At 40.2% G+C, this 27,261-nt stretch overlaps 1 protein-coding gene across 3 annotated transcripts in view; it reads left to right on the top strand.

Moving 5' to 3' along the window:
- The first annotated feature begins 870 nt into the window (after positions 1-870).
- The window catches only part of CCDC83 (coiled-coil domain containing 83), a 54,834-nt gene continuing 28,443 nt past the window's right edge, over positions 871-27,261 (top strand). The window contains exons 1-5 of one of the 3 annotated variants that reach the window (XM_059391549.1): positions 871-952; positions 6,891-7,013; positions 15,178-15,262; positions 21,168-21,330; positions 24,482-24,649. In XM_059391549.1, the coding sequence (XP_059247532.1) occupies positions 6,919-7,013; positions 15,178-15,262; positions 21,168-21,330; positions 24,482-24,649 (511 nt within the window). In that variant the 5' untranslated portion in view covers positions 871-952; positions 6,891-6,918. Of the gene's footprint in view, positions 953-1,219; positions 1,306-6,890; positions 7,014-15,177; positions 15,263-21,167; positions 21,331-24,481; positions 24,650-27,261 lie in introns of those variants that run through there. The other 2 variants (XM_059391530.1, XM_059391539.1) reach the window with 2 other exon arrangements.

The raw sequence follows: 27,261 nt of genomic DNA on the forward strand, positions 1-27,261 counted from the left end.
CACTTCCGTTCCCCGACAGAGAGAGAACGGTTTGACTCGGGGGTTACTAGCCTAAGTAGGTGCTGCCAGGATGCAAGAAACTATCTTGAGGCAGAGAATGAGGGGGAGATGCAGGAGAAAAAAGGGAAACTTCCAAGGTCGTAGGCTTGTGATCTATTTTCCCCTCGAATTAGGACGGAGCTGCAAAAAGTAGAAAGAAGGGGAAAGATGGAATCAAAATCTGTGTTGGTTTTCTTGAGGTTTAGGAGCAAAAAATAAAGCGAGAAGCAAACTAGGATCAAGGGTCTTTCAGAGCTGGACGTGATCATATAAACACTTAGTCCAGGGGGTTGCAGTTCTGTTTAGAGTCAAACCCAAAGGAACTCTTAAAACAGAGAAGAGAGCAGCGAAGCCTGGGCAAGTGGGGCAGGACCCGCGCGTGCGCACACACCCCTTCCCCGGCCCACCCCGCGCTGCGAGCCCCTGGAAATCGACGGAGCAGCCTCTGTGTCTCACTTTAAACTGAAGAAACAGACACGCAGATCCAAGTGTGTCTCACGGTCACAGCGCAGAGCCGGATGTCACGTCTCCACACAACTCACTACTTATGGGTTTGCCACTGGGGGGAGGCAGGGAGGCGGCTGGCGTTTTGTGCAATCAGCAGGGTGAGCCGTGGCGGTGAGAATCGCTCAGGAAGAAGGCGGGAGGGCCGCATCTCCGCGGCGCCAGGGGCGGTGCGGGCCCTTCGCCCCGACTCTTCCCCCTTGCGGCCACCAGGTGGCGCGCCTGGCCCGCGGGTAGCGTCTGCGCGGGGAGGGGGTGCGGGAGGGGGACGCCCTCGCGCGTGCATCGCCTTGGAAACGGAAGGCGCTGCTGCGGGCGCGGTGTGGGTGGGCCTGGTCCGCGGGCGGGTTGCTCGCGCTACTAGCGAATCCACTGCAGTGCATCCGCACCTGGAAGCCGTCAAGGGGAGGTAGGGAGACTGGCAGGGCTCCTCGCTCGGCCCCTGACTCCTTCCAGTCTGACACTTAAGACTTGACATCTCCGCCCCACCCCCACCAGCCCTCGGAGCTGGCTCCGAGCCCACAGGGGCCCGGGGTCGCGTCCTCCTGGCGATCTCCTTGCTCCTGGACCGTTGGAAAACCGCCAGGAGGGGTCCTCATGGGCCCGCCCCTGCTCACGCAGGAGATAGTAAGGGAAGGAGATCTTTTGATCTGTTCAAAACACTGCTCTCTCTTTCCTCCTTGCAGTAGCACCCCCGGATGCGTTGCTAATTTCTCTTCTAGATCTTCTGTTCCTGGAGGGCAGCATCTAAATATAATTCAGGTTTGTAACTCTCGCGGTGCGCTCACAGCCTCTAGCACACCGTACCTGCTCAGGAAACGAATCCTTCCATTCGTATGGAGTTTGAGGCTCAACAGTATTCCCAAAGCGTTTGAGCTTCCTTTGTAACCCTGACCGGAGGCAGGAAAGATGGGAGAGCGCCCAGGGTCAGAGGGGGTTCAGCGGCGTGTTCGAGGTTATAAAACTCACTAGTGGAGGAGCTGGGACTCAAGTCTCCATCTGCTTAGTGCTCTTCTCACCGCACTCCCAGTTCTGTGAATGCCTTTTGAGTGAGGGCTCCCACAGCCTGCATCCTTCTCGGGCCCCGCGCAGAGCCCTCCTGCCGGGGTGCTCCCTGAGTGCCCTGAGTGTCGTTTCTGGTCTCTTCCTCACCCTCCCGGTCCGCAGACTGGCTTCCGCTCCTGGCGCTGGAGGCTGCAAACATCCTTCTGAAGAGGACACTTAGTTTCTTTCTTTGATTAATTTGTTAGATTTGTATAGTACCTTGCTTCTTCACTCCCCTTCTGACTCCATGATTAATTCTGTGCTGGCAAGAGAGAGTTGAGGAGTGGCTGGGAGAGGAAAGATGTCCCACTGAAGAAAGAAATATATACACATATATATTTCTGTGAAGGCAGAGAAGGAAAGTGATAAGATTGGGCATTTATCATTGTGTGTCTGATAACAGTTCATGGATTTCCTTGAATCCCGCTCCCCACCCCACCCCAAGACCTGGTTCCAGTAGATTCATATTCACCACTGTTCTTTGAAGCTAGAAGCCTTTTTGTTCTCTTCCACCACCCGAGCCACCCGAGGATGAAAATACTACATGTATTTCCCTTATCCTTACAATATTTTTTTCATGATTAGGTTTCTGTTCTTTTTTTTTTTTTTTTAAGATTTTATTTATTTGACAGAGAGAGATCACAAGTAGGCAGAGAGGCAGGCAGAGAGAGAGGAGGAAGCAGGCTCCCTGCTGAGCAGAGAGCCTGATGCGGGACTCGATCCCAGGACCCTGAGATCATGACCTGAGCCGAAGGCAGCGGCTTAACCCACTGAGCCACCCAGGCGCCCAGGTTTCTGTTCTTCTGTGGCATTTTTAAGTTTGAAGGATACCAGGAGTTGGGGGGTAGAAATGTAGTTCTGGTTGCTAGAAAAGTTAGTATAATATAGTGCTCTTCAAACTATGTCATGAACAATTCTGGAGGAGAAGATAGACTGATTTTTAACGTAAGAGTCCAGCATAATTTGAGAACTGCTGTTCAGAAATGTGCCACTGACCAAAGGATTTGTGTTGGTGAAGAAAATATGTGGTAATGTAATATAAATCATCAATTAGGCAAGTGAAAGTCAAAAACATCATTTATCCAGATTTTTATTTATTTTTTAAATATCAGGTACATTAATAATAGTTAACTTTATTACTTTTTTTTTTTTTTAAGTGGGCTCCATACCCAACATGGAGCTTGAACTCACAATCCAGAGACTGAGCCAACCAGCCCCCTCTATCCAGATATTTTTTAAATACCTCAATTTGAATATATAGTGGTTTAACACATCTCCAGACTGGCTGTGTTTTATAGCTTAAAGCTGTTTTGTGCTGTATATACGTAATTGATTAAAAAAGCAAGGATGAATTTGTTTTAAGCTAACTCTTAGGTGATAGTCTCACTACTAAAAGGCTTTAAATGAATTCAGGGCTTTTTATGATATACTAAAGAGTATTTCTAAAACGTTAAAAAAGTATTAAAAATATATTTTACCGTAAGTGAGAATTTGAATTTAAAGGTGATTTACTTTCAGGGCCCCTGGGTGGCTCAGTCAGTTGAGCATCCAACTCTTGATCTTGGCTTGGGTCTTGACTTCAGGGTTGTGGGTTTGAGCCCCACACTGGGCTCCATGCTGGGCGCAGAGCCTACTTAAATAAGATTTACTTTCTAAATTAAGGGTATATACAATATTATGAGCAAGTAAATAGTGCCATTGGTAAAGAAAGTGAGTACACATTATTTCTAGGTCATTCAAATTAGACATTTATTAAACATCTAGTTTGCATCTATGGGAGATGCTGGCCTATGGGCCAAAATATATTTTTGAAAACCCAAAGATGGTTTGTTGAAGTGATTAGTTGTTATTCAGTATTAAAGGAGTTGTGTTTTGATGAGGATGAATGCCACAAATGTTTTCAAATATATACTGCAATTAACACTATATTGAGAGAGTAGACATCATTATTATTATTTATTAGATTTGTGTATTTATAGCTAGTTCATGGCAGAGCCAGGAATAGCTAGACCTCAAGACTTCCAACACCCATATAGAGATCTTTTAACTAAACCTCTGTTCTCAACCTCTGAGGGAATCTTATTCAGAACTTTTGCCATTACTAATGCTATTAAGTAAATATCTTCCATTTTAATCTACATTTATATAAAAACATTGGCTAACAAATATCAGAATTCATTCCAAATGCCCAGAAAGGTATCGGGGCAGAACTGCCATCCCTCCCAGCCTCCACAAAATTTGAAAAGAATCATTAGGAGGCTTCTGGATATTCATGGCTCCGCAAAGTCATGAGAAAAGTCATTAGGAACTTTCTACATATTGAGCCAGGATCCTGAGAATGCACTCTTTGTTTTTTGGGTAATTTTGCAGGGCCGAGTAAAGCATTAAGGGGTAACAGTACATTTGAAGAAGATGGCTATTATATAGCCAAACAGACAACATTATATAGCCATTTTACCCAAACAGATTTTTTTTACTTTTCACTGAGAAGCATTCAGAGAATATATTTTGAAACATTTTCTGATGGAAAGTGGTTATGGAGTGCGCTCTGAAAAGAGCTGAGTTTTTCAAATAGAGCCTCCGTGCTTCCTCGCCAGCCCTCCCTCCATGGCTTATGTTACTAAAAGCCCCAACAGCGCTGGGAAAGGAAAAACATGCAGAAAAGGTCGAACTGTGGGCAGAGATCTCTGGAGCCTTCATCACCTGCACGATCTTGCTAGTCTTTTAAAGTTGCTCATTATTTTTTTAAAGTTCTGCTGGAGTATGCTTCTTTCTTCCCATCTGTCTGAGTAGAGATCTTGTCTTTTCCCTATTTTATAATTAAGGGCCAGGTAAAGCCATTCACAGAGCCAGTGCTGACTAGATAGTTTCAGTTCCTGATAAACAGATTAGATGTCCCTCTGTCAGGAATAGTCTATGCAAAAACTTCCTGAAAGATTATGTTACTTTGTGAAAATTTTTTTCCATGATTCTCACCCTTTGCTGAGTTAGAAATCCCCTAGATGGTCAGGAACTGTAAATCCTTGTAAATGTTTATGAAAATCCCCACTGCTTATGGGACATTATCAAGTGTAGAAGTACTTTCTGAAGTAAGGTTATTAGCTCATTGCAAAAATGCATCTAATAAGAGGGCAAGCCAATGCTTACTAATTTTCTGGAAAGTGAAACAATGAATATTAATAGAGTTTATGCATAAATCATTTGTGCTTCATGGACCCACATTTTCGCTCATATTTTATTAAAGCCCTTTGCCATGAGCTGCAGTTACGTAACTAATTATACTTTAGGCAGAAGAGTTGAAAACCTCAGAGCCAGGTAACTGAAGTAATTGAACAAGATGAGGTCATTTTCCCCCCAGCACCAGATGGGTACTGTAGGTGGAAACACTAACATTTGATCTCTTCCATATGACTCAGAAAGAAAATGAGAGATCAAGGCTACCATTTGTTTTAACTATAAATGAAATATTTATAGTAAAAATCACTGTTAAATAGTAACCTACTGTTGCAAAATGAAACACTGACCAGCATGTTATCTTTTCATGCAATAGTCAAGGTAAAAATTCCAATTCTAAAATAGAAAATAATATTAAAATTCAACTCTGCATCTGAAACGAAAGCACTTATTTTCAGCTGGTACATTTCTGTGAACCATGATGGTACAATGACATATTTTAGTGTGTCGTTTATGAAACTGTTCACAAAACTTTCACCTCTGAGATGATACCACTGAATATATTATTCTGTCCTAATGTGCTAAATCTTTCTGTTGTGTAATCTGTGTGCTTTTCAGCTGGAAGGTATCAGAGAATGTTTGCATTGAGGTATACTCGAATCTGTTAATGTAGAGAAATGAACACAGTCGGCTGGAAAAGTCTCAGACACAAAGACTGAGCTGGAGGTCTAGGAAAACATGTTTCATCTCAGCGAGATTTTCCACTGTGGATCTCAGTGATCTATGTGGATGCCAGTTCAGGGACCCAAGTCAGTGATGAGGGTTGACAATAGCAAACCGCATGCATTAGTTTTTCCACATATCATCATACTTGGCAGCAAGCAGACATCCTCTTCTTTACAGTTACCTGGAGTTTGAAGAAGCATGATCTGGAGCTTTAAGCAAATGGCCATATTTAATCCTTACAATGGCTTTTAGAGTAATATTTTTGCTCTCACTTTACAGATGATGAAACTGAAGCTCAGAAAGATTAAGTACCTTCTCAAGGTCACATAGACAACAGGTGGTGGATCTGGGATTAAAACATGTCTGCCTAATTCATCCATCCATTTCTTTCTTCTGATGAGGATTTCTTGTACATCTACTTGTAAGCTTAGATTATGGAATCTAAATGTTCCCATCTGTAATCTACTGGGAAATAGATTAATGCAGAAGAATTATATCATTCCCACTCTCATGGAGTTTCCAGTCTTTTAAATAAATAATTACAAAGGCTAAATTCTTTCTACCACACTCAACTACTAATACACCGATTGAAGTTTAGGCACTCATTTTTTTGAGATTAATTGAAATTAAAAGATAAAAATATGTAACAGAAGACCATATAATCTGAAAAGAAGTACTTTAGTACCTATACCAAAAAAATCTATCCATGAGGTATTCCTGTTTACTATAAAAATGTTTGAACAGTGACCTGATTTTTTTCTTTTAAAATATGTTATTTTTTATAATTTTTATTACTGATTTAAAAAGCAATTAATAGCTGATGAATAGTTACTATTAATAAAAGTTATTATTACTATTATTTTGCATTTGTAAACCTCTTAGCCATTTAAAAAACCATTTGAATATGCTTTTATTTGCTCTTTATAACAACCCTGGCAAAACCTAAGTCTTTTCAATTCCAGTTTCTTGGTGCTCATAGAAAATTGTGCTTTTGTCTTATCTTAATTTTTTAAAAAATTAACAGACATTTCCTGATCTGCTACTATGGGCAGTGCACGTTGCCAAACACTGTGGAGAAATAAAATAACTGAAAAAGTTTAGTCCTTGTTTTTAAAAAAGTTTGATAGGGACAACAGATGTAGACGGATAACACAGAGGATGAGTCTCTTAGAAAGTTTTGGGTGGGGAAGTGCTATACCTGGCCAAACATGGAACTTATCAGACTCAGGAACCCACTAATTCATGATGCCCCAGCACTGCAGTGGATAATAGGTCTGGGGACATCGAAACCTGAGTGGAAAAAACAGTTTTAAATTAAGTCCCAGAAGTTCTTCATCTTGAATAAGTACAGGTAGGGGGCAAGGACAGAATTTACTTACTTCTCCTATTTCTTTTCTAAACAGGTATGCTTCTTACTAACTAAGCAACCCAATGGATAGCACAGCGAAAGCAAATAAGAAGGATATTCAATATGGGCCACACAAAGAAGTCAAATTGCCTACCAGTGAAGCACTTCTCAACTACCAGTAAGCTTAGATTATGGAATCTAAATGTTCCCATCTGTAAATGGAAATCACTGTTAAGATTTCTATAATTCCAAATGGAAAGTGATACACTCAAAACCTGTCAAGAGAGCTAGCCATGTGCATACTTTTCAAAGTTTTGAAATTTGACTATAACATATTCCAAGTAGTAGCAATGAAACAACATTCAATAATGTGGTTTTGGCTCCTTCTCTCCCTCTGATGTATTATTTGTCACTCTCCCACATACTGTATATATAATTTGTATATAACAGCTGGCTGACTTAACCTCTTAAAGCACAACATAGAATAGTTCATGTACATTTATAGAAGAGTAAGAGATTTTTCATTTCTAGATGTTCCAATGAGTAATATCTCCAGAGATAATAGAAATCAAATCCAAATTGTGCAATTATTTTTAATAAAAATATTCCCCAGTGTCTTACTCCCAGGAGCTGGAGACAAAACTAGAGGTAATACCTATTCTATGTTTACGATGTATCCAATTCATAGATAGCAAATCCCTGAGGAGATTTTGAACCTCAGCTTTTGGCAGAGGGTAAGTGTCTTAATGTGTAATTCTTAGGGAGTGAATGAGTTCATTTCAGTCCTTTCCACATAAGAATTTATTTCATAACCCTCAACAACGTAGTTTTAGAAGGAATATACCTCAATGTCATAAAGGCCATATATGAAAACTGTGCAGCTAACATCATACTCAGTGGGGAAAAACCGAGAGCTTTTCCCCTAAGGTCAGCAATAAGGCAAGGATGCCCACACTCACCAGTTTTACTCCACATAGTTCTAGCCACAACAATCAGACAAGAAAAAGAAATAAAAGCCATCTATATTCATAAGGAAGAAGTAAAATTTTCACTATTTGCATATGAGATGACACCATTATAGAAAATCCAAGGGTACCTGGGTGGCTCAGAGGGTTGGACCTCTGCCTTCGGCTCAGGTCATGATCTCAGGGTCCCAGGATCAAGCCCCTCGTCTGGCTCTCTGCTCAGTAGGGAGCCTGCTCCTCTCTCTCTCTCTCTCTCTCTCTGCCTGCTTCTCTGCCTGCTTGTGATCTCTGTCTGTCAAATAAATAGATAAAATCTTAAAGAAAAAAAAAAAGGAAAATCTAAAAGACTCCACCAAAAACCTACTAGAACCGATACATGAAATCAAGAATGTTGCAGGATACGAAATCAATATACACAAATCTGTTGCATTTCTACACACTAATAATGAAGTAGCAGAAAGAAAAATTAAGAAAACAATCCCATTTCACCAAAAAGAATTAAATAGCTGGGCATAACACTTAACCAAGGAGGTAAAAGACCTGTACTCAGGAAACTATAAAACACTGAGGAAGGAAACTGTAGGTGATACAAACAATGCTCATGGATTAGAAGAACAAATATTGTTAAAATGTCCATACCAGCTAAAGCAATCTATATATTTAATGCAATCCCTATCGAAATACCAATAGCATTTTTCACAGAACTAGAACAAATAATCCTAAAATTTGTATGGAACCACAAAAGACCCCAAAGAGCCAAAGCAATCTTGAAAAAGAACCACACTGGAGGTATGACAATCCCAGATTTTAAGATATACTACAAAGCAGTAGTAATCAAAACAATATGAAACTGGCACAAAAACAGACATGGAGATCATCAGAACAGAATGGAAAGCCCAGAAATAAACCCATGCTTATAAGGTCAACCAATCTTTGACAAAGGAGGCAAGAATATGCAATGAAAAAAAAAAGTAGTCTCTTCAATAAATGGTGTTGAGAAAACTGCACAGTCACATGCAAAAGAAGGAAACTGGGCCACCTTCTCATACCATACACAAAAGTAAACTCAAAATGGACTAAGGAACTTAAGGTGACACTGAAATCATAAAAATCCTAAAAGAGAGCAGAGACAGTAATTTTTCTGACATCAGTGATAGCAACATTTTTCTGGATATGTCTCCTGAAGCAAAGGAAGCAGAAGCAAAAATAAACTATTGGGACTACATCAAAATAAAAAGCTTTCACAGCAAAAGAACAATGAACAAAACTAAAAGACAACCTACTAAATGTGAGAAGATATTCACAAATTACATATCCAAAAGGAGTTAGTATCCAAGATATATAAAGAACTGATACAACTTAGTCCACACACACACACACATCTAATTGAAAACTGGCAGAAGACATGAGCAGACATTTCTCCAAAGAAGATACCCAGATGGCCAGAAGACACGAAAAGGTGCTCAACATCACTCATCAGCAGAGAAATGCAAATCAAAACTATAATAAGATATCACCTCACGGGTGCCTGGGTGGCTCAGTGGGTTAAGCTGCTGCCTTCGGCTCAGGTCATGATCCCGGGGTCCTGGAATCGAGTCCCGCATGGGGCTCTCTGCTCAGCGGGGAGCCTGCTTCCTCCTCTCTCTCTCTCTGCCTCTCTGCCTACTTGTGATCTCTCTCTGTCAAATAAATAAATAAAATCTTTAAAAAAAAAAAAGAAAGAAAAGAAAGATATCACTTCACATCCGTCAGAGTGGCTAACATAAAAAATACAAGAGACTAAGTGTTGACGAGGATGACAAGGAAGAAAAAGGAACCTCGTCAAATGTGGGTAGGAATGCAAATAATCTCCCCACACAGAAAACAGTATGGGGGTTCCCCAAAAAACTAAAAATAGAACTACCTTGTAATTCAGTAATTGCACTACCTAAAAAATATAAAAACAGTAATTCAAAGGGATACATGCACCTTTATGTTTATTGCAGCATTCTTTGCAATAGCCAAACTATGGAAGAGCCCAGGTGTCCACTGATAGATGAGTGGAATATATAAATATATATCATATATATATATATATACACACATATTTTATTATATATAATATATAATTGTATATTTATAAAATTATATAATTATATACTATAACTATAATGATTATTATAAATATAAATAATATGATATATAAATATATATATAAATTAATGAAATAGTACTCAGCCATAAAAAAGAATGAAATCTTAGCATTTGCAACAACATGGATAGATCCACAGAGCACAATGCTAAGTGAAATGTCAGTCAGAGAAAGACAAATACCATATGATTTCACAAATATGTGGAATTTAAGAAACAAAACAAATGAATAAAGAAAAAAAGAAAGACAAGCCCAAAACAGACGCTTAACTACAGAGAACAAAAGGATGGTTACCGGAGGGAAGGTGGGGAGTTGGGTATTGGAGAAATAGGTGTGGGGAATTAAGGGCACACTTACCATGATGAGTACTGAATAATGTATAGAATTGCTGAACCACCATATTGTACACCTGAAACTGATATAATATTGTATGCCAACTATACTGGAATTAAATTTTTAAAAAAAAAGACATGTACTTCTTGCATCTACTGAACAAGTACTTGAATGTTTACCTAGTCCAAGGCAAGTGCTAGAGGACATCAGCAAACAGACCATCCAGTTCCTACCCAGATGAGGCATGGGAGACAGACATTAGATAACTACTTCAAGTTTTTTTTTTTTTTTAATTGCATAGCTAGGGGATCCTGGGTAGCTCAGTGGGTTAAGCCTCTGCCTTCGGCTCAGGTCATGATCCCAGGGTGCTGGGATGGAGCCCCACATCGGGCTCTCTGCTCAGCGGGAAGCCTGCTTCCTCCTCTCTCTCTGCCTGCCTCTCTGCCTACTTGTGATCTCTCTCTCTGTCCAATAAATAAATAAAATCTTTTTTAAAAAAATTGCATAGCTACCATTAAGTTGCTATGAAAAAAAGTATATGGTCCTGTGTAATGGTTTAACTAAAGGACTTGATAATGGTCAGAGGGGTCAGGAAAAGCTTGTTGGAGGGAGTGACGTTGAAGCTGATATCCAGCAGAGGAGCAGGTGTTTTGGAGACAAAGGCTTATGGGAAAGACACTGGTGTCAGGGAGAGCTTTTCAGAGTCTAGGAACGGAGAGAAGGCAGAGAGTGGGAGAAGAGGTTAAGAGCAGACTGGCATTATCAGCAAGGGTGAGATAAGCCACGCCCTGTGAAGCACGTGGGATTCGGGACTGGGAACTACTTACTGGAGGGGAACAAGGATGGAGCCCGGAATGCTGGTGACCAGTCTGTGACACTGGCCTTCCAGAGATTTGTTTTTTAACAACATTCAAAGAAAATCCATCTCCTTCTTGAGTCTCTCAAATCTGTCTGTTCTTTTTAGAGGACAGGGAGTGAACGGGCCAGAACACTAAGAGAGAAACACCCATAGGAAGGGACTTTTAACAAAGTTCTCTTTTATTTTCCACTTGAGACATTAAGTTATAACCAGAAGTCACTTGCACTCATTTGTCAGCGTAACGGAAACTTCCCTCATCTCATCTTTGGAGAGGGGGACAAAAAGTCGGGCTCTGCGAACACAACCTGGTCTCTAGTCTGCGCCTACGGTTTACGTTGATGACATCCACATACAATTGTCTCTTTCTCTTCTAGGTCAGTCAGAGGCCAGTATTTCTGTTCTTTAACAGAGGTTTACAAAGAGACAAACATTTAAAATTCTCACGATTTAATGCAAGATATAAATTGAACATCTCGTGCTTTTGTTCTCTCTTTGTTAAGAATAAACAAATAATCTCAGGGACTGCAAGAGTAAAAGCCTTGCTGCACCATGCCCTGCTAAGTGACACGTGACCCATTCCATGTGTTCCCAGGTGATGGAAATTTTATCACATGATGAAGAGCCAAAACAGCCCCCTCACTTTCTGAGAAAGGACTGCCCAAGGATCCCCTGGCAGCATCTTATAATTCTCTTATGAGATTGTTCTCATCTAATAAAGAGCTAGAAGCACATAGTAGGTAGTCAGTGATTTCTGACCAACTAAACATTTTTTATCTATCCCCCCCAAAATAAAGTCATGAACCTCTGGGGTTGTTTTTGAAGAGCTGAGACCACCAATGCTAAATCTGAGGTGATCACCATCTCTAGGTAACAGTGGTGTTAATTTTGTCCCTTATACTTGTTTTTCCCCCAGTTTTCTACAATGAATATGAACATAGCTATAGAGATAGAGGTGGATATGATTATAGGATATGTTCTTATAGATAAGAACATAGTTTTTTTTTTTAAATTCAGATTTAGGGGCACCTGGGTGGCACAGTTGGTTAAGTGTCCATCTCTTGCTTTCAACTCAGGTCATGAGATGGAGCCTCACATCGGGCTCCGTGCTCAAGTCTGCTTGGAATTCTCTCTCCCTCTCCTTCTGCCCCTCCCACCCCAAGCTCTCACTCTCTCTTTCTTAAAAAAAAAAAAAAAAAAGAAAGAAATCCAGATATATTTGTTTTCCTTCTCAGAATTTTCAATGAAATTGCCTGAAGGGAGAAAACTGACACATTAGTAACATCTTAATAATACAGAGAGGGAAGGGGAAATGTGACCTGTTGTATTACTAACCATTTCACATCACTGAGTTTTAGAATAGTGTGTATCCTTTTCAAACCACTTTAATATATATTACCTCATTGGCTTATCATCCTACTTGCTTCAGTATTTAGTGTGACATGTATGTACGATGGGTTCTGAGGGAGTTCTGAAAAGGAAAAAATATACAGAGAACAGTGAAGCTTGAATTCTCATAGTGGCTAATAGTGTTGAGTTCTGAAGTTCAGTTTCATCTTCATGAGACGCATGGAGGTTGAAGTAAATTCCAAGAAAAAGCTCAGCTAACTTAGACCTACAACTACCACGTGAGCCACAACTGGGGCAATGGAGCCACCAAAACCTTTAGGGCCCCTCAGAATTGCCCCCGAGGCCTGCTGGTGTCACTAAAATCTTTCTGAACTGCTCACAAGGAACACGAGACAAAGCCCCAGGTCACTGGCTCCTAACTGCTCTGAACAGAGAGGTGGTCGACTTAAGTGTCAAGTTGCCAGATACAGCAAATAAAGGTACACAATGCCAGGTTAAATTTGAATTTCAAATAAATGAGAAATATTTTTTTAGTATAAGTGTGTGCCATGCAGTATCTGGGGTTGGGGCTGGATGGAGTCTCCAGACCCATTTTTGCATGCTCAGTCTTCACCAAGGAAGCCTCTCAGCCAAAGCCAGGAAGCAGTCTATTAACTAGACCACCCAAAGACTCGGTGTCAGCGGGGGGCCACCATATACTTGAGATTCATTTGCCTGCTTTGCCCATGCAGGGAATGAATTAGTTTGCCGTATTTATAATTGTAGAACTTGCATAATTTGTATACATTTGCATAGGGCTTTCTCAGATAATTCTCATTTACAATACTTTAATTTTTCTCCTTAAAAATGGGAGATAGAGGAGGCACCCCTTCAGAATTTTTGCACATCTAAGCTTTATTTTTTTTTAAAAGATTTTATTTATCTATTTCACAGAGAGGGAGAGAGAGAGAGAGCACAAGCAGGGGGGACAGCAGAGGGAGAAGGAAAAGCAGATTCCCCATTGGGCAGGGAGCCTGACACGGGGCTCAACCCTGGAACCCTGGCATCATGACCCTGAGCTGAAGGCAGACATTTAACTGACTGAGCCATCCAGGTGCCCCCACCCGGAAACTTTAGGTGAGAAGTAAAAAGGTTTATACCTCCTACTGTGTGGAAACCACCTTGTGTATAGTAGTCACTTGTCAAACATGGCCTGTTATTTCCCCCATAACAATGGGTAAGTAATATGTTTGGGTGTTTACTTCTTTATTGCCTAGTAAAACGGAAGCTCCTTGGGGGCAAGGATCATGGAGGTCTTGTTCAACCCTATCTCCATAATGCCATAAACAATACTGGGCACGGAGCAGCAGCTCTTTAAATCCCCCATTTGCTGTATGTGTTGTCCGTGTGACTGCATGAAAGGGAACGATGATCGATGTAAATTGCAGAACTGGAGAACTGAAACAGTGTAGAGTCTTCACCTTCAATTCTCTTTAATACTCTTACCTACAGAGGAGTAAGCCAAGGCCTAACTAGGTTGAGAGTCCTTAGGCTGTTGGTGGAGAAGCAGGACTGAAGTCCAAGTTTGATAGCATCCAACAGAGCACTTTTGCCACTAAAGGAATTGCTTGTTTTGTTTTTATGTTGCATTTTCTCATCACTGGGAAAGAAGGAGCCTCATTTTCTCTCTACTGAATACACGCTGTCACACATGTAAATGGTATTTTGGAGGAAGGGCCAAGAAGCTAAGATTCAAATTCAAATTCAAGTTCAACTGAAATTTACTAAGCACTCCACACTCACTTTATGCTAGAAACATTCGCAGGCAATTTCTCATTTTAATCCTCAAAGGATTAGAGTTAGGTATTGTTCTCACCACTGATGGCTTGGAAATTGATGCTCTGGGAAGTGACTTGCCTGAGGTCATCCAGGTGAGTGGTGACAGAGACACGATGTTTCTCATTCTGTAATGACCTCTCTATTCACTATACCACAGGGGTGCTGTGTTTTTATTTTTGCTGTTTTAATTGAGGCAGGGTGTTTACACAAAGCTGCTTCCATCATGTTACTTTGGTCTCAGATTTAAAGTTACAAGATTTGCTGGGTAATAGAGATATACTTAGCCCTTCAAATAGCTGTCAAATGGCCTACACCAAAGTCTTTCTGCACTGTCCCATCTCTCCTTTGTACCTCACAGATACTCAACAGGTGCTTGCTGCATATTAAAGAAATATGTTTGTGTCAGGAAAGCTTTTATTATTCATAGAAGATACGACACACTAAAGAATTTGAACCCTAGGTGTGCCTCATTTATCTTACTATTTCAAGAAGATGTGCCTGCCCTTATAAGCCTGTGTTTTGTCATTTTTGTCTGAATTTTTTTTTAGAATTCTAGAAAGCATGTTTTCTGTATGCCCTTCCCTAGGTTCCCTCTAAGCTGAGTTATTTATAGATGTTTAGAAAGTATAAAAATTATGATTGTGAAATACAAATGGGGAGTGATTTAGGAAAAAAACTTGAAGTTGTCTCTCCAATATATATTTTAGTGAGTCAAATATACTCAGAAGTGCAAACAGAAAAATCCACTTAAGAAGGTATCGGATCGCTCAATGGGTTTTTTTTTTTAATATATTCAATACTTTATTTCATTCTAAATAGTTTAATTTTTAAATTTGTCTCATTAATTTTCCTTGATAAATAATTGTAACACATCTTTGTTTATTATCAGCTGTCAAATAAAGGAAAATGCAGTAGAACGATTTATGGCTCAAATAAGAAGACTTAGAGAAAAGAACCAAAAGTATCAAGAAAGAGTAAGTATAACATTTAGAGCTTATATCTAGGGGCACCTGGGTGGTTCAGTCAGTTAAACATCTGCCTTCAGTTTAGGTCATGATCCCAGGGTCCTGGAATTGAGTCCCGCATGAGGCTCTCTGCTCATGGGGAGCCTGCTTCTTCCTCCCCCCCCTTCCCCAGCTTATGCTCTCTCTCTCTCTCTGACAAATAAATAAAATCTTTAAAAAATTAAAAAATCAAGTTTATATCTAGTTATTAAACATTTACACAAATGCCTTAAAAATTATAAATTATGATGACATGTATTCCAGGAAATCATCTCCTTAGTGCCTGAAATTGATTAAATTACAATCTCAGTTTTCGGTACATTTAAGGCAAGAGGGCACTGCTGTTTCTATTATATTAATTACCATGTCAAAGGAAGTCAGCTTGAGCTGTGTTATTTCGTTCATCATGACCCTGAATCTCACACTCAAAATTTTAAAATTCTGAAACCACATTTATCTGTTAATTTATTTAGCCAAAGGATAGAACACTGGTCCTCTGTTTTTAATTTCTATATTTTTGCTTTTAGATTTTCAGATGGTACAGATGTTAAATATTATTTGAAAAGTACAATCTCAACTGTTAAAGTGATTCATTTAATGTTTAAGATGATATATTGTTTTTATAAAATCAGATTAAAATGAGTATCAAAGCCATGTTGTATACTGTCATGACTAAAGACTGGCAGAAATACAGTCTGGAAGCAGTAAGTGATTATTAACACAACTTATCTCTTAAGGTAGCTCATAAGTGAGTAAATACTGAGACAATTCCCTATTAAAGCATTCATATGAACTCTAAAACTTCCACATTTAATTGTTTTTATTTGGCTTTTGTCTAGTTGACTATATATACAAGTTTTCATGGAGTCTGGGGTCAGAGACCCGAGTTTGCATCCTGACTGTACCACTTAGCACTGGTATCATTCTGGCCCAAACTGGTAGGAGTATCAATTTCCCTCCTATGACATGGCAATTCCTGTCTTCCAAATACAGCTAATTTAGCCATTAATTCAGCAACATTTATAGGGCCAGACATGCCACAGTGGTGTCGTAACTGTGACCCTGACATTGTCATGATTCTCCAGAATCGGTCACTAACATCTGTTTATCAGACTCAACCAGAAACTCAGGTCTGTGGATGAGAATGGGAACAGGAACTTTGGTCTAGGTGTTGGGGTGCAGTTCTACATGATGAGATCCACAGCATGGGAGAGGAGTGAGCTGCCATCAAGGGACCAATGCACACTCCCCAGGGGTCACCAATGGGACTCCTGGGTCAGCCTTGGACTTCCATTTGATTGTGGAAAGAACAGATCAGGACTGAGGAATCATTTTCCCATAGACCCTTATTTGAAGCCAGAAACAAAATTCTTATTTTCATGAGGATTCACCCAAGAATGGGATAGGTCATCAGTGGACCCAGCAGTGAGGAACATGGAGAGACAGACTCTAGCTCCAACTCTATGTGTCTTTTTCTTTCCATTTATGCTGCTACTGCCCCAATTTAAGCTGCCACCGTCTCTTAGCCATCCTTCTTCAATTCAGTACCTTTTCCAAGGGCCAACCTTTCAAACACTGTAAACTTTTCAGTGCTTAAAACCCTATGGTGGCTTCCTATTGTACAGAAAATTAAATCCATGCTTTACTATAGTCTTTGAGGCCCTACAAAACGTATCCTCTGCTCACCTCTCCAAACTCACCTCTAGTTCGTCCACCCTTTGTTCACCACTGCTTCTTTTAAAACTTGGAAAACCCAGTCTCGCACATTACTGTACTTTACACAGACTCTTTCATCTTCTGGGAATGTGCTTCTGTTGGCTAGCTCCTTTTCATTCCCCCAAACTAAGGTGGAATGCAGCATACAAATGCTAATATTAAACTGAAAACTCCATTATTAAATTGAAAGCTTGTTAGGCAGCAGCAGTTAAATCTTACTTGCCTTTGTTTCTCTGGAAGGACCCAGCGTGCATAGGTGTTCAATAAATATTTATTGAGTTGATTCACACTAACAACTGTGAAAGGAAAATTTTTGAGGTCATGGATGTTTAGTTGCTAAGTTAAACATGACTCATTAGCAAGACATACTTTTCTCTTCAGTTAGGTCAAAATCAGGAACAGCCCTCCTCCTTCCTACACGTCATCTCTTCCTTTGTGTGTGTTTTGTTTGGATTCTTACTTCATTTATTATCTTCCATTTCTCTCGTTTGCATTCACTGCTCCTCATTAGACATCTCATAGTTCCCTGTGTCCACTTCCTTACCTCTGGTTCGTTCTATTCCACCATGACTGCTAGGGCAGAAGATATTAATGACCAAGTAACCAGGTCCAATGGCCTCTTTGTAGTCCTCACTTTACCCCTTGTGCCTTCAGCAGCCGTCCCTGTCACCTTGAAACTCTCTTTCTATGGCTGCCAGGACATCATTCTCCCTAAATATCCCCCTATTTACCAACAATTTCTTGTTTTCATTCATTGCTCTTTTCCTGGACCCACCCCTAACGTATTTTCCAGGGTTCTGATCTCAACTCTTCTCTTTAACTCTAAAGATCTTACTTAATACCACAACTTCAAATGCCATCTATAAGTGAGAATTTTCATATGTATATGTGACAAATTTTCATAATACTTATACCCACACAAAGAAATTAAAATGAGCACATGTAAAAACTGATGAAATCCAAATAAAGTCTCTAATTTACTTAATAACATTGTAATGTCCATTTCTCCAGTTTGATCACGTGCTCTGGTTATATGGGATGTCATCGTTGGGGAAAGCAGGGAAGTAGTAAGAGAGAAATCTGTGTACTATCTTGGCAACTTCTGCTCTTGCTCCCATGAATCTTAAAGACTTAGAAAGGTAAAACCCATGAGATGGCCTTATAACAAAACAAACCAGTCCTTTGTAGTTTATTTATTGAATCTCCTTTCTTCTATTTTATAGTGTGACAATTATTCTTACCTTGAATAACAGTTGTCTACTTCGTAGGATAAAGGTCTTTTTTTTTAACACATTGGTGAATATGTCTAACTAAATTGTATTTCAGTATATCACTCAAAATAATTTTTCAGATATAGTGAATTTTGTAACATGTTTCCAGACACATTTGCCATCCATTTGAAATTCACTATGGGATTTGGGAAGTTTAATATGGATGTTATTAAATATATTTAATATTTTAATTTAATTCAAATATATTTAATAAATTGTAATATATTTACATATAAAGCCAAATGTGATTTAGTCATATTTATGCAACATTATTCACATTTTAGGACATATGATGCTATTTTAATTTATAAATGAAAATATCATATGTTTGAAAAGAATAGTCATAGTGTTAAAAATTTGATCTAAGAAGACTGCATTCACTTTGACAAGTATTGTGCTAAGTAGGGAAAGTAAGAGCAAAATCTGTTGATTGATTACACATTATTTTTATGAATTATATGCAGTGGTTTTTAAATGATCACTGTCTTTGGGGGTTTTTGCCTGTTATAGAGTTGGAATTGATTTTTTTTATAGAGTTTTTTTAAAAGATTTTATTTATTTGACACAGAGAGATCACAAGTAGGCAGAGAGGCAGGCAGAGAGAGAGGGGGAAGCAGGCTCCCCGCCGAGCAGAGAGCCCAATATAGGACTTGATCCCAGGACCCTGAGATCATGACCTGAGCCGAAGGCAGAGGCTTAACCCACTGAGCCACTCAGGCACCCGAGTTGGAATTGATTTTGAAGTGATTGTTGCCTTACTAAAATTAGCTAACAAATAAAATCAGGTGAAGATTTATTTAGTATTCAGATTATACTTGATAAAGGAATTTTCCACTTCTAACAAAAATAAGTGGAAAAGTCCGTATTTGGAAAAAGTATTAGCAGTGCAATAGTTTGGCAAGAGACAGTTCCACTGGTATTATTCAAGTTTCTACAGATATTTCATTTTCAAATAACTCATGTCAAGCCAAAGTAATTCAATTTATTTATAAGAAGACAAAACATGAATCCATTTCCTTCAAGAAAATGGAACATTTGGGAATTGATGAAAGAGCAATATATTGTTTATCAGTTGTTAATACTGATTGACCTCCATTTTTAAATTAAACTTTTTAAAAATAATTATAGATTGGCATGCAGTTACAAGGAATAATACAGAGAGATCCTGTATAACCATAACGTGGTTTCCTATAATGCAGTACAGGACTGTAGTATAATATCACAAGTAGGATATTAATATTAACAATACTGACATGGATACAGTCAAGACACAGAAAGTTTCCATCAACATGAACATCTCTCACATTGTCCTTTTATAGACTCTCCCTCCCTCCCGATTCCACCCCTTCATCAACTCCTAGAAACCATTAATCTGTTCTCCAGACTTATAATTTTGTTATCCTAAGAATGTTATATAAATTACTTACTAGTAATTAATCTTTGTAAGTCATCTTTGGAGACTGACTTTTTCATTCAGCATAATTTTCTAGAGACTCAGTTAACTGCATGTATCATGAGCTGGTTCCTTTTCTTTATTTTTATTTTGTGATATGGATGCACCACAATTTATTTAACCATTTACCTATTGAAAGACATGTGAGTTATTTCCTGTATTTGGCTATGATAAATACATCTTTTAGAAACATTTGTGTACGGGTTTTTGGGTGAATATAAGCTTTCATTTCTCTGAGATGAATGCTTAAGAGCTCAGTTGTATGGTAAGCAAATGTTTAGTTTTATAAGAAACTGGCATTCTTTTTAACAGCGTAGCTGTACCGTTTTACAAAGGAGCCAGCATTCATGGGGAAAGGCAGAGAGGGAAGAGGGATGGGGGTGGTTAGGATAAGGAAGCAGAGGAGGAGAGGGGAGGAGAGAGAAGGAGGGGTTGAGCAGATTTTCAAAAATTTGGAAAAGCTGAGCTCTGACAGCACGTGAGCCTTGGTCCAGGTGTAGCTCCCTGCTTTTTTCTGTTCGGTTATGTGAAAAAATTAACTTCTCTTCACACTTAGGCTACTTTGGGTTAAATTTTATCTTTGCAATGGAAGCATCCATTTTCTAAGGTTGTTGTCCCCATGAGGCTGGGACTCTGACCATGAACACCTCTCACCTTACATCCTTTTAACCACAAAATGGAGATAAGAGAGACATGTTTTTCACTAGTTTCAGCATAAGTATTTCCAGGGAAGGACTCTAAGCATGTCCTTAGCTTGAGACACATGGTTTACCGGGACAAACCCTATGGCTAAGAGAAGGGGCCACTGTGTTTTGCATATCACATTCACTCATATATTCCCAGTGTCTAGAAGACCACCTGGCAGATGCTTCATAAATACTGACCAGATGAATGATGATCGCTGGAGAAGAAGGTTTTAGTGGGAGACTGAAGAAATTGGCCTCCGAGGTCTAACTTTAATGTCACTGATCCTATGCTAGGGTGATAGACTGGTAGGTTAATAACACAATTTGTAAATTTTTTAAAAAGATTTTATTTATTTATTTGAGAGGGAGAGAAAGAGAGAGAGAGCATAAGCAGGGACAGGGGCAGAGGGAGAAGCAGACTCCCCACTGAACTGGGAGCTGGACATGGGGCTTGATGCCTGGATGCTAGGATCACCACCTGAGCAGAAGGCAGACGCCTAACCGCTGAGTGACCCAGGTGCCCCAATAATTTTTTAAATGTAACCTTCTATTCAATAGTTGCTGTGTTGATGGGTTTAATTTTACTTTGCACCTCCCATGTTCCAGAAGCTCTTAGACATACTATATAAATTTATTTCATTAGATATTTTATTCTCACTTTGCAAGCCTCAGCATGTGACTCCATTTTGAGGCAAATCAATGTAAATACTCGAGCAGATGTAGTTACCCACTGTTGATTTTCACGGCAGAACAAACACTTGAAGGACGAACAGACTTGGCACATACGGAACCTACTAAAGGAGCTGAGTGAAGAGAAGTCAGACGGGTTACCAGTTGTAACAAGAGAAGATGTTGAAAATGCAATGAAGGAGAAATGGAAGTTTGAAAGAGATCAGGAGGAAAACTTGAAAGGTGACTTAGGAACTTAGGTATTTCTTGAATGTGTTCACGCTTTTGTCTCCTAATATGTTCAAAGTGTTGCGAACATGTCCAGATGAGAGTATTAGCACCGCAAGCACACACACGTGTGGGTAAATGGGCCGGAGAGGGAAGTAAGAGTGGGCAGAGCTACTGAAGCCAAGTGAGGAGGAGGAGTGGGAGGAGGAAGAAGGGCACTGACCAAAAACAAAGGCAGAGGAAAACCACCTGGCTCTCAACAGAGGACAAGAGCCTGTTAGCTGCTACCCTGAAGTCCTCACAGGGTGAATTTGTTCTTTCCTCGGGGAAATTCTCTTGTCTGACACGTTCTTTGGCTTCCAGCTCAGTTCAGACTAGGGAACAGGGTGAATATTGCCATGAAGCTGCCCCCCACCCCGCACCAGTATCACTAAGGGAGCTAAGCCCCCCATTTTGGTGGGAAAAGAGGAACAAGAGTTGGCTAGGGGGAAGGTTGGAGGACGTGGAAAGAAAGAATTCTAGGTGCAGAAGATGGTAGAGCATGGCCTACTCTTGCATGGACTTTAGGAAACACCATGGGTCAGTGGGTGAGACATACATCATTCTAACACGTGCATTTTTTTTTTTTAAAGAAAAATTGTATTCCTTTATCCTAAACTTTCTGCTAAGATTTCCCAAACCACTTCTGCCAGAACCTCTATATAAACCATCACATCTAGGAAGCTGGAAAACTTAGGGAGAGATGTGAGTATTCTCAGGAAGCAGTCCTAGCAGCTGGAAGGCAAAACAAGGATGTGATCCCCTGAACATCTCCAAGATCAGAGAGCCCACTGACCCAAGCACTCTACGCACAGCAAGCACACCATCTGTCAACAGCTGTGGTTCTGAATGAGATGATTTCCAAGACCAGCCATCAACCAGCAAACTTCATTTTTAGGGGTCTCCACAACTGTTCCCACAAGCCTGTTCTGCCCGTCCCTTGGAGGGCAGGGGGGATTTCACGAGGAAATAGATACTGTATTTCCCAGGGTGCCTCTCCAGGAGACTTCTGTTTCTGTTCGGAAGGAGGACTTGAATAAGTCCCTTGAGATGGGAGTGAGACCACAAACGATACTTAGATGTGCTCACTAAAGTGCCTTCGCAGCTAGCCCTGGTGTCCTGGTTACAGTTTCGGCTGAGTGCTAGCACTCGTGTATCATGAGTGACTGGGGCGACACCGGGTGACTGAGCACAGCAGAGGCAGTCCAAGGACCAAGGGAGCCCGCAGATGCCGAGGGAGGGAGGGAAAGCAGGAGGACAGACGGATGGGAAAAGCCTTTGTGAGGCAGTTCTCTTGTGTCCCTGGGAGTCACTGTAACCTGACTGGGTTTGGGGAGCGGCGGCGACAGCTTCATCTGGCAGCTTGTTGCAGTGCAGAGTCTCAGGCCCATTCCAGTCTCCTGACTTAGAATCTGCACTGCCACGAGATCCAGGGGCACTCCCATGCACAGGAAGGTTCGAGAAGAACTGATGTAACCCCTGTTTTTCACCTTTTAGTTAGGACTCTTCAGTTGCATGGATAAAAAGTTAACCCAAACTACCCTAAGCATAAAGAGGGTGTTAATTTTTTCATAAAACCAAACGGAAAACAGGCTGTCTGATCTCAGCTTTTCTCTCTCTCTTTTTTCTTTAACCTCTTCTGCCTCTCCTTCTTTCTTTCTCCCCACCCCTGTCTTTTACCCTTCTTCTTCCTCTGTCTCACTCCCGAAAGTTGGCTCCTTTTGCTGAGGCCGTTGTCCCCATGAAGCTGGAACTCTGACCATGGACACTTCTCACCATACATCCTCTTAACCTTCAAATGGAGACAAAAGAGACATGTTTTCCCTCAGTTCGAGGGAATCCTTCTGGCCAGGAGAAGGGGCCACTGTAACCGGCCCTCTTGTTTGACAAGGGGTGGGAGGAGGGGAGGGACACGGGCTCTGGCAAAGTAGAACAGCCGCCGCTCCCTCCACCTCCCTTTCAGTCTTCAGTGACCTTGCCCAACCCTCCACTCAAAGGCTGGCTGTGGGACAGGGCTGAGACAGCAGCCGACGAAGCAAACAGGAGGACAGCTCGTCATGCATATTATAGCGGTATTCACTGTTCAGTGGCAATAACAAGGGCCATTTATCAAGGGATTTAAAAATATATGATCTTATTTACTGTCTTGGAAAAAGACATGTCTGGAGTCCTTCTGGCCCTCTGTATTGAAGAACGTCCCTCTGTCCTGATTGTAATGCTTTGGTCATTCCATAAACATTTATTGAACAGCAACTAATTGCCAGACTCCATGATAAGTGCTGCTTTTGTAGAGAAGAATAAGATATGGTCTTACCTTTAGGGAGCTCTCAAACAAGATGGTGTGTGGCACTGAGCCAAATGGCCCCTAAATTCCTTATACTCTGCTATTTGTAATACTTCCAGTTCTAAAATATTGAGAAGCATGAGACCCAGCCTAAAGATGGAGTAGAATATCATGTTTAGCAAGTGCACCAGGACAAATTGAAGGTTTATATGGGTAACACAGCTCAGTGTTTGTACGTATCTTACTAGAGAATTTATCTTTCACTCTGAAGGCCTTTGTAAGTGGGGCCCAGGGAAGACATGTTGAGATTACTGTCCTATGGTGTCATCTCACACAAGGGAAGCCCAAACACTGAACTTTAGATGGAAGCAAACTATTTGTTTACAAAAATGGTTGTCAGGGACAGCACAGGATAAAAGTTGAGCTCACTTTGCCCAGAGGCACAATGGTCAGAAAAGTGACAACTTATTAATAAAAATTCTATGTGATATAATGTACAAAATAGTACACTTATCAAGCTATCATGGGATTAATTAAGCTTCTGCATTCCTAGGCATATTCCTACCCCATATAGGTAGTCTATTAACTTACCTGTCACAGCCTAAAACCACATATCTATTTTATAATTGGAGGTTTAATTTTACTTGGATTATGCATCATGAGGAGAAACAATAGTTGAAATAGTTTAGATTCACTCTCACTGTAGATAAAAATTTGCATTTATGAGTTAACAGCATTTTAGTAGCAGACCTTTCAGGCCTTAACTTCATAAAATCAAATTGCAATGTATCATGGCTGTAAGAACAATGGAAACAACTTGGTGCCTTGATTTTCTCTCAACAGATATGCGCATGCAAATAAGTAATGCTGAGAAACTATTTCTTGAGAAACTCAGTGAAAAGGAATACTGGGAAGAATATAAGAATGTAGGCAGTGAACAGCATGCTAAACTCATCACCTCCTTGCAGAATGACATCAGTAGAGTTAAAGAAAATGCGGAGAAAATGTCAGGTCAGTTGCAACAAAGCTAGTTCAAATTCAATAGAAAATCTTTGGAGAGCAGCCCTTTGGTAGATGGAAAATAATGTGTACTTCCTGGATCATTCTTTACTATCAGCACAAGCAGCTATGAACCTAAGGTGGAGAGAGGAAGTGCAGAAACTCTCCCAGGACCACCAATGGAACTGAGGAGAAGAAGGACTGGTGTTGGGGGGGGGGGGGCAGTGGGTAGGGAGTGGAGAATCCCTGAGACCAACTGCCTTGGGGAATGAAGCTTCATTCAGTGGATGGTGTCTGCATGTTTCTATTCTAGGTCTGGGGCAATTCAACTGAGGTAGGAAGGTCCAGGGACAGGGTTATATGGAAAAGAAATTTACGTGAACCAAGCTTAAAACAACTTAACCATGCTATAAAACCAGAATCATTGTAGAGAAACACCCAAGTAAATGCTAGGTTATGGTGAGAAAGAACTGAAACACAAACACAAGACGGAAAATGGAGAGAGTGTGGAGTGTGATGGCATCAGGGGTGATGAAGCTTACCAGGACTAGTTCTGAGAACCATGAGGCCACCTATCTGTCATTGTGGCTAAGCACAATGGCTTAAAAAAAAATCAGAGACCCAGAGAAAGGAAAGTCATAGAGTAGAATAAATGGAGAAATCGGATTTCTCAGAAGAACGCTGGCCAGATGACAGCTGGTGATGGTGCCCTGAGTAGTGGAGGTATTCATGTGGGGTCATTTCCATGATTCTCTGCAGGGGTCCTGTCATGGGATGCTCCACTACTGGACCAAGAATTCTGTAAGTTTCTCAGCTCAGGGCTTCTGCACCACAATGACAATGTACATTTGGTTCCAAATGAGTCTGAGTTTAGAGTTCCAATTTTTCAAAATATTTTCCTCCCCAGAAAAAAAGTAGAGAATATTTCTGGGCTCTCTATTCTGTTCCATTGATCTATGGGTCTGTTTTTGTGCCAGTACCATGCTGTCTTGATGATGACAGCTTTGTAATAGAGCTTGAAGTCCGGGATTGTGATGCCACCAACGTTGGCTTTCTTTTTCAATATCCCTTTAGCTATTCGAGGTCTTTTCTGGTTCCATATAAATTTTAGAATTATTTGTTCCATTTCTTTGAAAAAGATGGATGGTACTTTGATAGGAATTGCATTAAATGTGTAGATTGCTTTAGGTAGCATAGACATTTTCACAATATTTATTCTTCCAATCCAGGAGCATGGAACATTTTTCCATTTCTTTGTGTCTTCCTCAATTTCTTTCATGAGTACTTTATAGTTTTCTGAGTATAGATTCTGTGTCTCTTTGGTTAGGTTTATTCCTAGGTATCTTGTGGTTTTGGGTGCAATTGTAAATGGGATTGACTCCTTAATTTCCCTTTCTTCTGTCTTGCTGTTGGTGTAGAGAAATGCAACTGATTTCTGTGCATTGATTTTATATCCTGACACTTTACTGAATTCCTGTATAAGTTCTAGCAGTTTTGGAGTGGAGTCTTTTGGGTTTTCCACATATAGTATCATATCATCTGCGAAGAGTGATAATTTGACTTCTTCTTTGCCGATTTGGATGCCTTTAATTTCCTTTTGTTGTCTGATTGCTGAGGCTAGGACCTCTAGTACTATGTTGAATAGCAGTGGTGATAATGGACATCCCTGCCGTGTTCCTGACCTTAGCAGAAAAGCTTTCAGTTTTTCTCCATTGAGAATGATAATTGCGGTGGGTTTTTCATAGATAGCTTTGATGATATTGAGGTATGTGCCCTCTATCCCTACACTTTGAAGAGTTTTGATCAGGAAGGGATGCTGTACTTTGTCAAATGCTTTTTCAGCATCTATTGAGAGTATCATATGGTTCTTGTTCTTACTTTTATTGATGTGTTGTATCACTTTGACTGATTTGCGGATGTTGAACCAACCTTGCAGCCCTGGAATAAATCCCACTTGGTCGTGGTGAATAATCTTTTTAATGTACTGTTGAATCCTATTGGCTAGTATTTTGTTGAGTATTTTCGCATCTGTGTTCATCAAGGATATCGGTCTATAGCTCTCTTTTTTGGTGGGATCCTTGTCTGGTTTTGGGATCAAGGTGATGCTGGCCTCATAAAATGAGTTTGGAAGTTTTCCTTCCATTTCTATTTTTTGGAACAGTTTCAGGAGAATAGGAATTAGTTCTTCTTTAAATGTTTGGTAGAATTCCCCCGGGAAGCCGTCTGGCCCTGGGCTTTTGTTTGTTTGGAGATTTTTAATGACTGTTTCAATCTCCTTACTGGTTATGGGTCTGTTCAGGCTTTCTATTTCTTCCTGGTTCAGTTGTGGTAGTTTATATGTTTCTAGGAATGCATCCATTTCTTCCAGATTGTCAAATTTATTGCCGTAGAGTTGCTCATAGTATGTTCTTATAATAGTTTGTATTTCTTTGGTGTTAGTTGTGATCTCTCCTCTTTCATTCATGATTTTATTTATTTGGGTCCTTTCTCTTTTCTTTTTGATAAGTCTGGCCAGGGGTTTATCAATTTTATTAATTCTTTCAAAGAACCAGCTCCTACTTTCGTTGATTTGTTCTATTGTTTTTTTGGTTTCTATTTCATTGATTTCTGCTCTGATCTTTATG

The sequence above is a fragment of the Mustela nigripes genome, chromosome 1 (assembly GCF_022355385.1).
Source record: "Mustela nigripes isolate SB6536 chromosome 1, MUSNIG.SB6536, whole genome shotgun sequence".
Classification (NCBI taxonomy): Eukaryota; Metazoa; Chordata; class Mammalia; order Carnivora; family Mustelidae; genus Mustela; species Mustela nigripes.